General features: G+C 38.6%; 1 protein-coding gene across 1 annotated transcript in view; it reads left to right on the forward strand.

The window, feature by feature from the left end:
- The first annotated feature begins 24 nt into the window (after positions 1-24).
- dnaaf11 (dynein axonemal assembly factor 11) overlaps positions 25-14,207 on the forward strand; it is a 49,666-nt gene continuing 35,483 nt past the window's right edge. Inside the window, exons 1-6 of the mRNA XM_030160759.1 lie at positions 25-203; positions 1,755-1,922; positions 2,132-2,209; positions 2,796-2,968; positions 4,653-4,781; positions 5,999-6,219. Coding sequence (XP_030016619.1) covers positions 194-203; positions 1,755-1,922; positions 2,132-2,209; positions 2,796-2,968; positions 4,653-4,781; positions 5,999-6,219 — 779 coding nt within the window. The 5' untranslated portion in view covers positions 25-193. The remainder of the gene's footprint in view (positions 204-1,754; positions 1,923-2,131; positions 2,210-2,795; positions 2,969-4,652; positions 4,782-5,998; positions 6,220-14,207) is intronic.

Consider the following 14,207-nt stretch of genomic DNA (forward strand, 5'->3'; position numbering starts at 1 on the left):
CCTCGGAGATTATTGTATGATGCTGAAAATGTGAGAAGTATGTAAACTTTGCAGTTTACATCTAATCCAATCTAATCTAAACTCAGTTCAATATGGAGTTAGTGTTTCAGTTTTTGAGAAGTGGCATTTCCTACAGCAATAGAACGCAGCATCAGACCGGTTTCCAGGGCAACGGGAGACAACAGACAAGAGGATGGTTTACAGTGAGTTTATAGAGTTAAAATACGGATAAAAAGGACCACGGAAAAGGGAACAATGACACACAAACGTCTTTAAAATATTGATTATTAATCATTAGTGAAACCATGGTAGTTTTTTTTACGCGTATTTAATGAATCAATGAGGTGTTAAAGTTATGGCTTTAGCTTGTTAATGTAACTTAAGCTAACGTTAATATTTTAATGTAAGTTTCGTGAGTAATTTTCACTGAAACAAAATATTTGGAGAGTTTTAGCTTCACTTTTAATACTGTAATTTGCAGTTTACGTGCTTTTCGTGCTTTTAAATCAATCGTTAAATATGGGTTTCTAACTTTTCTAACTCATATAAAGCTAGTAGTAGCTGTGTTGTACCTGTAGCTACCTAGCATGCTAACAGCTCAGACTGATAGCATTGTTCCATGTATTATTGCCAATAATAATTTTAATAAGGGTGGATTTCAACGTGATAAGACTTTAAAATAAACAAGACTTTATGCATGGTGCAATTCTCAGAACAAAGTAAATAGGTTTTTCTGAGAAAAATGTATGAAGAGGAGAAAAAAACATTAAAATTAAAACAATTAACAGGACAATAATGATAATTTGAAGGAAATATGAAGGGGTGAGCACACCAGAGTAAGTATTGGTTGATTAAGGATGGATGCTAAAGTAACAGGGCTTGTGCTGATTATTCTTTATTTAGATCTTGTATGAGGCTATTTTTAAGCAACATGAACAAGAATTAAAGTGAAAACAGAGATTGTGGAAGGACCAATGGATCATAATTACTGAAGGAATATATACAATGGAAAAAGTAACTCACAAACTATGATGACAAGAAGCACAAATGGACAAAAAATGGAATAAATGCACTGATTACAGAAGGACTGAATAATGTGAATGTAGTGTCGTGTAGTGTACTTAGGACGGTTTGTTTGTTAGTTTTTTTGTTGTTTTTGGTGACTGTGCGTTTATATAATAAAAGAAAACATAAGTGAAAAAAAAGAAAACAGATTGTGTATTTAGTTAAATCACTAAACCTTATTTGTACAGATTAGTGTTGCACAGATGATAAGATATAAATACATAAAAAAAAGACAACACATTGAACAAAACAGTGTTTTCAACGACATTTGTTTATATTTGTATGACATGTTTTTGTATGTTCCTCTTTATGTGTTTTATGTTTGTTTTGGATGTTTATTACCTTTTGCCAAGGAACGGCGGAGGTTATGTTTTCATTGGGTTTGTCTGTTTGTTTGTTATAGTAAGATAACTCAAAAAGTTATGGACGGATTTGGATGAAATTTTCAGGAACTGTTGATACTGGCACAAGGAACAAATGGTTCAGTTTTGGTGGTGATCTGGGGGGGGGGTTATCTGGGTCTGTGCTCTCCGAGTGCTTTTCTAGTCTGTATTTGTTTTGGACATTGTTCATATTTGTTGTATGGTTATTTTTGGGTCTTTGTCTACATTTATGTTGTGTATTTTTGTTTGACTTTGACTTTTGTTTGACTTTGTGTGTGTGTGTGTGTGTGTGTGTGTGTTGTCCAGTCACAGAGGACATGGTCCGTCGACGGGCCGAACACAACGAGTGTGAGATCTTCTCCCTGGAGGAGGTTTCATTGCACCAACAGGACATCGAGCGGATCCAACACATCGAGCGTTGGTGTCGAGATCTGAGGATCCTGTATCTGCAGAACAACCTCATCCCCAGGATCGGTGAGCGGCACCAGAACCTCTGCTCTCTGTGAAAACACACAATGACCTGTGACCCTGTGATTCTGTCCCTGTGATTCTGAGCCTGTGATTCTGAGCCTGTGATTCTGACCCTGTGATTCTGACCCTGTGATTCTGACCCTGTGATTCTGAGCCTGTGATTCTGACCCTGTGATTCTGAGCCTGTGATTCTGACGCTGTGATTCCCTCAGAGAACGTCGGCCGCTTGAAGAAACTGGAGTATCTGAATCTGGCCTTGAACAACATCGAAGTGATAGAAAACCTGGAAGGTCAGTGACAGAGACTGGTTCACAGGGTTTACAGGGTTTACAGGGCCACAAAGAACCTGGAAAAGTCAGGAATGAAGTAAAACATACTAAAGATAAGATAACATATGATGGGACAAGATAAGATTAAATAAAATAAGATAAAATAAGCTAAGATAACTTATGATATTATAACTTAAGATAAAATAAGATAAGGTATGATAAGATAAGATAAAATAAAATAAGGTAAGATAAGTTATGATATGATAACTTAAGATAAAATAAGTTACTTTATTGTCATTGTATTGCCATACAATGAAATTTAGGTGCACCCCCTAAAAGATGCTCTAAATCCCATACATACATACATACACACACACATACACACACATACATACATACATACACACACACATACACGTACACATATACATACATGCACACTTACATACATATAAAATGTGAGACACAGTTAATTTACTAGTTGGTCAGTTAAATTCATATTTTTTCAAAATGCTCATTTAGGTAATAGGTTTAAGGTAAAGAACTAGAACTAGAAGAAGTCCGTACTCTTTAATCTTCTTCCTGTGTTCATGTTGTTTGTGTCCAGGATGTGAGAGTCTCCAGAAACTGGACCTGACAGTGAACTTCGTGGGTCGCCTGAGCAGTGTCCAGTCTCTGAAAGCCAATGTCCACCTTCGGGAGCTGTTCCTGGTGGGAAACCCCTGCACCGAGTTCCACGGGTACCGGCAGTATGTGGTGGCATCACTGCCTCAGCTGCAGGTCGGTCCGCCCACCTGACAATAATAATAATAATGGATTAGATTTACTGTATGTAGTGCTGGTCTATGAACGCATACTCAAAGCGCACAGTGGATCCATTATTCATTCTCCCTCTGGTGGTGGTAAACTACATCTGTATCCACAGCTGTCCTGGGGCAGACTGACAGAAGAGTGGCTGCCAATTTGCACCTACGGCCCCTCCCACCACCACCGTACATTCATACACCAGTGTGAGTAGCAGCACTGGAGGCAAGGACATGGACAGAGCGTTATTTGAACCGCCAACCCTTCGGTTATTGGACGACCCGCTCTACCATCTGAGCCACGGCCCCATGACAAACCTAGACCTGAGTCCTAGAGACGACAGTGGCTGTGATTAACACCAACATTGGTTCATATCCATTATTATTTTTGGTTCTAGGTCAGATGTTAAATGTCAGATGTATCAGTGTGTATTTTGTACTCACTTGGTAGAAGGGTGTTAGTGTAGGAATTTAACACTGTTTATTATGGGATGGTTTAAGTGGATGGATCAGAATTTTTAAAGTCAGACAAAAATGAACAACTTTTGAATTCTGAACTAAAACAAATGGTGAAAAATAATCTGACCTTTAATAATATGAAGTGCAAAGTGTGCATCTGGGGTGCTGTGGGGGGGGGGCATGACAAATTCATGAGGCCCAGTGGATATAGGTTAGAAGTTGTGGAAATTTCATGTAAGCCCCGGAGTGAAACAGAGGCATAAAAGCTGGGAGTCGGACGTCCAAAGTTAAATTTCACTTTCACACCAGTTACGGTGGAACGCACCCCCACGGATATAGCTCCCACCCCTACACCACATACATACCCCCCCCCCCCCCAACGACAAATTTACAGATACTTTATTTTATGAAGGGCCCACAACGTTTACCTTTCATGGGGCCCACAGTGTCCAGCAGCGCCCCGGGTGTGAGCAGGTTCAGGTTCTACTGTCAGTTTAACCCTTACAGACCCAAACAGCCGCAGATGTCTCATTCCTGTTGATCCACTAATCCTGTCAATACATGGAAATAGTTGGTATAAAATACAGTTTGTCATCTTTTCATCTCTTTATTCTTGTTTTTGTAAATTATGTTATTGTCCATTTATTATTTTTCCATCAGTTTGTTCAGCTTGTGGTTTATTTTGTTCATGTTACTTATTACTTTTTTAATTTTTTAATTCATTTTTGTTCATTTTATTGACAATGTTGGCTGTTTTTAGTTATATCTGTTGGCTATTTAATTAGTTTTCCTTCATTTTTGTTATTTTCTTGCATATTTTCCCTATGTTTTTGATGGTTTTGGATCAGATATGACCACATTTGGACGTTCAGAGGCTCTGTAGTTACCCTGGAAACACCGTCATCTTCATTAATCCACACTAATTCACCAGTAAAAACCCATGGAGTTGGATCACTGACAGAAGTTGTAAATGCTTGTTCATGTTACATGAACAACGTTTACCTTTAATGGGACCCACAGTGTCCAGCAGCGCCCCAGGTGTGCATAATACGCTCACCTGGACACCAGAGGGTTAAACAGGATGTCAAATTGGCCTCAGAGTAGAAGAGAACCCAAATGTCCAATCTGAGTCTAAGGAAGTGACTGAATTCTGCCACAGATTCAGTTTAGTCTCACATTGACCCGTTTGTCTTTGTCCTCAGTATTTGGACGGAACTGAGATCAGCCGGTCTGAGAGGATCCGGTCCCTCCAGGGTTTGGAGGAGGTGAAGAGGCGGGTCCAGCAGCAGGAGGAGGAGTACATGAGGAGGAGACAGAAGGAGAGGGAGGAGGCAGGACGCAAGGACAGAGGACGTGAGGACAGAGGAGACAAGGACAGAGGAGACGAGGACAGAGGAGATGAGGACAGAGGAGACGAGGACAGAGGAGATGAGGACAGAGGAGACGAGGACAGAGGAGACGAGGACAGAGGAGACGAGGACAGAGGAGATGAGGACAGAGGAGACGAGGACAGAGGAGATGAGGACAGAGGAGACGAGGACAGAGGAGACGAGGACAGAGGAGACGAGGACAGAGGAGACGAGGACAGAAGACAGAAGCAGAGGAAGTCCCTGGTGGACAGTCGCTGCTGCACCGACATCATCAACACACTGTGAGTCAGGGTTTCTACGCAAGTATGGAAAAGGATGGAATTGGATTTTATAAATATCCAGGTCTGGAAAAGTCTGGAAAATGGAAACAGATGTATGGAAAAATATTCCTGTTTCCCAGACTGTTCCCACTGTTCTATTTTCTAAAACATAACATTATGAAAGTCAAAAAAAAAAAGACAGAGAGAAATGGATGGATCTGGGTTGTTGTTTTTTTTTGGCACTTGCTTAATTTTGTTTTTCATTTATTTATTTAAATTCATTTGTGCATTTTGTTCATTATTTAACTTTTTGTAAGTGGTCTTATTATTTGCTATCTGTATGGCTTATTTTATTTCAATAAAAAAAAGGGAACTGGCCAGTGTTATTTTTAACAGAACCCAAAAATATATCCAAGGGAAATGATAACTAAATTCAACTGCCCTAATAAACCTTTAATTTTCTTAATTAATCTAATCATACTGATGGACAAATATTATATTCATAAACCTCAGTTCTCCAGATCCCTCCCTAACATCAACATCTGAGTTAAAGAATTAAAAATGTATTATAAAACATTAGCCTTAGCAAAAAAACACAAATGTGAACGTACCCTCAAACTGTTTGATAATATATATTTATTTTTTTAATACTTGATAACTTTTGTTTTTCCTATTATTCTGCTTACCTGCTTATTGTTTTTATGGATGGATGGATCTGGGGGTGGGGTGGGGGGGGGGGTTTGGTGCTTGCTAACGCAGCTAAAATGTTTGTGTGAGAGCACGTACAGTAGACTACGAGTCCCAGAATACATTTGGGCAGACTGACAGGTTGAAAACTACAAACTATTGAACATATTGATAAATTTATGTGTTTGTAGACCTGGCACTGAGGAGGACCCACAGAACTGGTTGGACCAGCAGAACCAAATGGACCAGCAGAACCAGGTGGACCAGCTGAACCTAACGGACCAGCAGAACCAGGTGGACCAGCTGAACCAAATGGACCAGCAGAACCAGGTGGACCAGCAGAACCGGATGGACCAGGAGGCGGAGTTCTGGCAGACGCCGTGTTCGTTCACCCCCGAGTCTCGTCTGGAGGTTCATCGATTTATGCAGGAGAAGAAGAAAACCAGGCAGAGGTGAGTAGACCGGACCGTGATCCAGCTGAGACCAGAACACAGATAAGTCCAGGAGAACAGAACACCAAAACCACCAAACTACAGCAGCCCCTCACCATTCCATTAGACCCATTCAGCTCCAAACCCAAAGAAAACCGTCATTCAAACACTGAACAGCATCTGAGACCAAAAGGAAAACTCCGTCTGTTTGAACCCATAAACACCCAGAGCTACTTTTCAGTCAGTTCCTAAATTATTTCTTTTCTCTATATTTAACCTTCAAGTGATTTATCACCATTCACTCTAATATTATCCTCTGCATTTTACATTTTTCAGTGTAAATCCTGTATTTTCTATATTCAATTCATTGATCATGTAGATGTTCATTAAAACTCAGAGTTGTGTATGGCTAACCATTAAGGCGGTTATTGTTTAGAAGGGGACAGGAAATACTAGATTTTCTTCCTCCTGCTCCTTTTCGATCATGGGTGTGTACATGTTTGTTCACCGGATGATTATTGAATGTCTGCTGATGAAATGCACAACCATGAACCAAATAAATGAAATGAAATGTAATATCAGAATAATGATTAAAGTACATGATCTGTAAATTACATGGAGGAAAATTTTGATTTTCACTGAAAAAGTGCAAAAAATGCAGAGTATAGTATTATAATAAATGGTAATAAATCACTTAAGAAAAGGTTAAATAGAAAGCAAAATTCATATGGGAGCTGACATAAAAGTAGCACTGGCTCTGTGTGGGTTAAAGGCCGACTTTTGGTAGATGACGTAAGAAGATGAAAATGGAAATGCAGGTGCAGTTCAGTGTTTCAGCCACTGGGTGTCACTGTAACATCAACCACCAGGTGTCAGAGCAGGTTCAGGTTCTGCTGTCAGTTTAACCCTTTCAGACACAAACAGCTGCAGATGTTTCATTCCTGTTGATCCACTAATCCTATCAATACATGGAAATAATTGGTATAAAATACAGTTTTTCATCTTTTCATCTGTTCATTCTTGTTTTTGTAATTTATTTTTTGTCACTTTATTATTTTTTTCATCAGTTTGTTCAGCTTGTGGTTTATTTTCTTCATGTTACTAATTATTTTTTCTTTTTTTTACTCATTTTTGTTCATTTTATTGATGATTTTGGCTGTTTTTAGTTATATCTGTTGGCTATTTAATTAGTTTTCATTAATTTTTGTTCATTTTTCTTGAAACATGTTTCTTGCTTATTTTCTCTATATTTTTGATGGTTTTGGATCAGATTTGACCATATTTGGACGTTCAGAGGCTCCGTAGTTCCTTTGGAAACACCATCATCTTCTACAACATTAATTCACCAGTAAAAACCATGGAGTTGGATCAGTGACAGAAGTTGTAAATGTTTGTTTTTATGTTCAGTCATTGATGTCCTCGTGCAGTTTTCTCTGTTGTAAAAAAATAACCTTTGAATTTACTTTCATTTTATTTTATCATCATGAATTGATAAATAAAAAAAACAAACATGAATAATAAATCAACAAAATAATAAGTAGCATGAACCTAATAAGTTACAAACTGAAAAAAAATTGAAGAAAAAATAACGAAACAGGGAAGAAATTGTATTTTTAAAAAAAAGCAAAATAAGAAACAAATTGAACCTAAATGAACAAAAAACAAATAAATTGCCAACAAAATGAACCAAAACAGCTAAAGTGATCAATAAAATGAACAAAATGAAAAAAAATAAAGAGCAACAAGAACTAAATAAGTCACAAATTGAACAAAATTGAAGAAAAAATAAGTCCCAACCTGAACAAAATTGAAGAAAAAAAATAATGAAACAGGAAAGAAAATGTAGAAAAATAATTTAAATAAACAAACTGAACCTAAATGAAGGGAAAATAATTAAATTGCCAACAAAATGAACTAAAACAGCTAGTGAACAATAAAATGAACAAAATGAATAGAAAATTAAAAAAAAAAAACAAGCAAGAATGAAATAAGCCACAAACTGAAAAAAATGGAAGAAAAAATAATAGAATAGGCAACAAAATGAACAAAACAAATTAAATAGTAAACATAGTGAATAAAAATGGGCAACAAAGGTTATAGACTTGTGTTTTATGTTCAGTTAATGATATATTTGCTGAAAAAGTCACTTTTTCTTCAGTTTTCTCTACTTTGATTTAATAACCTTTGAATTGACTCTGAGCTTTAATGAATATCTACATGATCAGTGAATTAAATACAGGAAAATACAGGATTTACACTGAAAAATGTAAAATTCAGAGGATAATATTCGAATAAATGGTGATAAATCCCTTCAGAAAAGTTAAACAGAAAAAAAATTCATTTGAGAACTGACATAAAAGTAACTGTGTGTTTATGGGTTAAAACATTTTTGAGACTGTAAATTCTAAAAAACCTTTGTACAAAAACAGGTTGAAACATGTAGTAAAATGGTTTGTTTAGTTGAGGAAAATACGGTGTGTGATGTGAAGGAAATGAAGAGGTGGGACTTCCTGTTCCCAGCTCACGTTAAAAAAACCCAAACCCAATCCGCACCGTTTACGCCGTGCAGCAACATCTCCGCTTCCTGTCAAACAAAGAAACCGTTATTCAGTTATTATCAACTGGAAGTATTGATACTGAAACGTGCTGAAGCCACAGATGATTGACGAGCTGCGTTTTCAGCCCGTCGACACCAGAACGGATCGACGTGGCTTCACCCGGTCGGTTTGAGCGGCTCCGAGGACTGGTTTTACAGCAGTTCCCAGCGTTTTACTGCCACGTGTTCGGTCCAGACGCTGAGCTTTAGTCTGCCAATAACCTGAGGGATTTATGAGTGTGAAGGTGTACACGCAGAACCCATGGGCATAGAAATAAGCCATAAAATAGAACGGATGTGACAAATTAGGAAATGGACTGAAAACAGAAGTGCTGATGTGACTTTATCAGCCCTGACCTTTGACCCATAAAGACCCAGAACGGGATGAATGGCACCTCACAAGTCAAGTTTTCTCTGTATTTAACATTTCTGAAGTGATTTAGCACCATCTATTTGAATATTATCCTCTGTGTTTTACATTTTTCAGTGTAAATCCTGTATTTTCCTATAATTAATTCACTCATCATGTAGATGTTCATGAAAGCTCAGAGTCAATTCAAAGGTTATTTTGTCAAAAATAGAAAAAAACGTAAGAACAAGTGACTTTTTCAGCAAAATATCATAAAGTGAACTTAAAACAAGCACCTTCAACCTTTTTTGCTCATTTTAATTCATTATATTTACTATTCAATTTGTTTTTGTTCATTTTGTAGCCTATTCTATTATATTACAAAGAGAAACTGAAGGAAAAGTGACTTTTCAGTAAAATGTATCATTAATTGAACATAAAACAAGCGTCTACAATCTTTTTTTGCTCATTTTTATTCATCATATTTAGTACTATTTAATTTATTTTTGTTCATTTTGTGGAAGAAAATGATTATTTACAGTCAGAGCAGGAAAAATATTATAGACATTTAGAGGAAGAACATTTAAAACTAGAAGCACTCGGAGAGCGCAGACCTCCGCCAAGGCTGATCAGTGGTCCCCCCCGTGGGCCCCCCCACCCCCGATCACCACCAAAATTTAATCATTTCTTCCTTATCCCATTTCCAACAAACCCTGAAAATTTCATCCAAATCTGTCCATAACTTTTTGAGTTATGTTGCACACTAACGGACAGACAAACAAACAAACCAACAGACAAACAAACAAACAAACAAACCCTGGCAAAAACATAACCTCCTTGGCGGAGGTAATCATGGAGAAAAAAAACATTGATATAAATTCAGTCCAAACCATCTGTGAGTCATTTTAGAAACAAAGATAAGAATTAAAACCAAACTGACCAATGCACTGATATCTATCCCATAATCCATCCATCCATCCATTCTCTTTCGCTTATCCGGGGCCGGGTCGCGGGGGTAACAGTCTAAGCAGGGATGCCCAGACTTCCCTCTCCCCAGACTCCTCCTCCAGCTCTTCCGGGGGGATCCCGAGGCGTTCCCAGGCCAGCCGAGAGACATAGTCTCTCCAACGTGTCCTGGGTCTTCCCCGAGGTCTCCCCCCAGTGGGACATGCCCGGAACACCTCCCCAGGGAGGCGTCCAGGAGGCATCCGAAACAGATGCCCGAGCCACCTCAGCTGGCCCCTCTCGACGCGGAGGAGCAGCGGCTCTACTCCGAGCTCCTCCCGGGTGACTGAGCTCCTCCCCCTATCCCTAAGGGTGCGCCCAGCCACCTGACGGAGGAAACTCATTTCGACCGCTTGTATCCGGGATCTTGTCCTTTCGGTCATGACCCAAAGCTCATGACCATAGGTGAGGGTAGGAACGTAGATTGACCGGTAAATTGAGAGCTTCTCCTCTCGGCTCAGCTCCTTCTTCACTACAAATGACCGGTACAGCGACTGCATCACTGCAGACGCTGCACCGATCCGTCTGTCAATCTCACACTCCATCCTTCCCTCACTCGTGAACAAGACCCCGAGATACTTAAACTCCTCCACTTGGGGCAAAGACTCCCCACCGACCCGGAGAGGGCAAACCACCTTTTTCCGGTCGAGAACCATGGCCTCGGATTTGGAGGTGCTGATCCTCATCCCGCTCGCTTCACACTCGGCTGCAAACCGCCCCAGTGCACGCTGAAGGTCCAGGTTCGATGAGGCCAACAGGACAACATCATCTGCAAAAAGCAGAGATGAAATCCTGTGGTCCCAAAACCGGACCCCCTCCGGCCCTTGGCTGCGCCTAGAAATTCTGTCCATAAAAATTATGAACAGAACCGGTGCCAAAGGACAGCCCTGCCGGAGTCCAACATGCACCTGGAACAGGTCTGACTTACTGCCGGCAATGCGAACCAGGCTCCTGCTTCGGTCATACAAGGACCGGACTGCCCTTAGCAAAGGGCCCCGGACCCCATACTCCCGAAGGACCTCCCTCAAGATACCACGAGGGACACGGTCGAACGCCTTCTCCAGATCCACAAAACACATGTGGACTGGTTGGGCGAACTCCCATGAACCCTCGAGCACCCGATGGAGAGTATAGAGCTGGTCCAGCGTTCCACGACCAGGACGAAAACCGCATTGTTCCTCCTGGATCCGAGGTTTGACTATCGGTCGGATCCTCCTCTCCAGTACCCTGGAATAGACTTTCCCCGGGAGGCTGAGGAGTGTGATCCCCCTATAGTTGGAGCACATCCTCCGGTCCCCTTTCTTAAAAAGGGGAACCACCACCCCGGTCCGCCAATCCAGAGGTACTGTCGCCCGGTACTGCGCAGCCGGGGCCCCACCCTGGAGCCAGGCCCGGGGTTGGGGCTCGCATGCGAGCGCCTGGTGGTCGGGCCTATGCCCACGGGGTCCGGCCGGGCCCAGCCCGAAAGAGCGACGTGGGCCCACCCTCCGACGGACTCACCACCCATCGAGGGAATCATAGGGGCCGGGTGCAGTGTGGATTGGGTGACAGTCGAAGGCAGGGAGCCCGACAACCCGATCCCCGGACACGGAGTCTAGCTCTTGGGACATGGAATGTCATCTATCCCATAATATTAAACATAATATAAAACTCTATTCTGACATTAGTCTTTATAGTTTTGGATCCCAGAGCCCTGTTAGAACAGAAACACCTGGATTCAACAGGTCCACAGACTGTGGTCCGTTTGTGTTTGAATTAGACCGTTATGATCTGAGGATAATGATATTAAAACACATTAGAACACAGTTTGTGACATCATGAACTGCAGGTAAAATACTCAGTTTTGTCTGTTATCGTGATCATTTTCTGTATTTTCTTGATTATTTTTTATCTATATCAATTTTCTTTATTATTCATTTTTGTCCTTTTTCTAGACTATTTTCTTCAGTTTTGATTATTTTGTTCATTTTTATCCATTTTCTTGTTTATTTTGTTCATTTTTTATCGATTTTCCTCATTGTTCATTTTTGTCCTTTTTCTAGACTATTTTCTTCGTTTTTGATTATTTTTTATTTTTATCCATTTTCTTGTTTATCTTATACATTTTTCAAAATCAATTTTCCTCATTATATTGTTCATTTTTGTCCTTTTTCTAGACTATTTTCTTCGTTTTGATTATTTTGTTCATTTTTATCCATTTTCTTGTTTATTTTGTTCATTTTTTATCAATTTTCCTCATTATATTGTTCATTTTTGTCCTTTTTCTAGACTATTTTCTTCATTTTTTGATAATTTTATTAATTTTTATCCTTTTTCTTGTTTATTTTGTTCATTTTTGTCTGTTATCTTGCTTGTTTTCTTTATTTACTTGATTATTTTTGATTTTTATCCATTTTCTTGTTTATCTTATACATTTTTTAAATCAATTTTCCTCATTATATTGTTCATTTTTGTCCTTTTTCTAGACTATTTTCTTCTTTTTTTTTTTTGATGATTTTGTTAATTTTTATCAATTTTCTGGATTATTTTGTTAATTTTTGTCCTTTTTCTTGACTATTTTCTTACATTACATGTTTAGTAGATAAATGTTAATCATGTATGTTTCCATGATGTACATATAATTTTTCTTGGATCAGGGCTGAGCTCATGTTCTACTCACTTTAAGTTTTTGAAGTGATTATCTCAACTATAAAGCGTTCAATCAAAACCAAAGTCACCTCATGTCATTTTCCACTTAGAGTTGTTCTAGACCAGACTCTTAATCTGAATATAATTAATATACAGACATGATTGTGTAAACTTTTCTCAATAATACAGAGGATAAGGACAGGGTTTAGAGACGTCCCTTTGTCTGTCCATCATTCGTCCCTCCATGATGAGCGATCAGAGGACGTCGAAGGACAAACTGCAGAGTCCACAGGCGTCACTTTATGTTGAAAAATGATCCCGACGTTAACGCCACGGTGAAAAATCCTCTGTAAACGGTCTGAGCATATATTACCGTAGGCAACGTAACGGGGAGGTCGATGAGAGGACACAGCAGATCATTACGGCGGGAAAAAAAACTAAACAACAACAACGGTAAAAGAGCACATGACAAGACAACGGCAGAGACGATGCTCAGCAGAAAACACAGGAGGAACCCTCATCCATATGGAGCACACCTTCAGACCCACTGATCTGAGAGCACTCCATTCACAGTCCCATTCTGCCATCCCATAACAGCACACCGTCACCTTCACACACCCATGGCCTCGCTTTTTAACATCCACTTCAGGGATGCCCTTTTCTAGACTATTTCATTCATTTTCTAGTTTATTTTCTTCATTTTGTTGATTGTTTTGTTTATTTTTTTCCCATTTTCTTGATTACTTGGGATAGTTTGTCTGTTTTATTGATTATTTTGTTAATTTTTGTCCTTTTTCTAGACTATTTTCTTAATTTTTTTGATTATTTTCTTAATTTTTGCCAATTTTCTAGATTATTTTGTTCATTTTTGTTCATTTTGTTGATTATTTTGTTCATTTTTGTCATTTACTAGACTACTTGCTTCATTTTCTTGATTATTTTCTTCATTTTTACCAATTTTCTAGATTGTTTTTGTTAATTTTTGTTCATTTTGATGGTTATTTTGTTCATTTTTGTCCTTTTTTTTATACCATTTTCTTCATTTGCTTTATTGTTTTGGTCATTTTTGTTCATTTTGGTGATTGTTTTATTCTTTTTCATTTTCTTGATTAGTCTGGATGTTTTGTCTGTTTTATCGAATATTTTGTGAATTTTTGTCTGTTTTCTAGATTATTTTCTTCATTTTCTTGATTTTTTTTTTTCATTTTTACCAATTTTCTCGATTATTTTGTTAATTTTTGTTAATTTTGTTGATTATTTTGTTGATTTTTGTTTTTTTCTAGACTATTTTCTTCATTATTTTTTGCACTTTTACCTATTTTCTAGATTATTTTGTTCCTTTTTTTAAAATTTCGTTGATTATGTTGTTCATTTTCTTTCCATACTATTTTCTTCATTTTCTTATTTTTTATTTTTACCAGTTTTCTAGAT

This window comes from Sphaeramia orbicularis, chromosome 17 (genome assembly GCF_902148855.1).
Source record: "Sphaeramia orbicularis chromosome 17, fSphaOr1.1, whole genome shotgun sequence".
Classification (NCBI taxonomy): Eukaryota; Metazoa; Chordata; class Actinopteri; order Kurtiformes; family Apogonidae; genus Sphaeramia; species Sphaeramia orbicularis.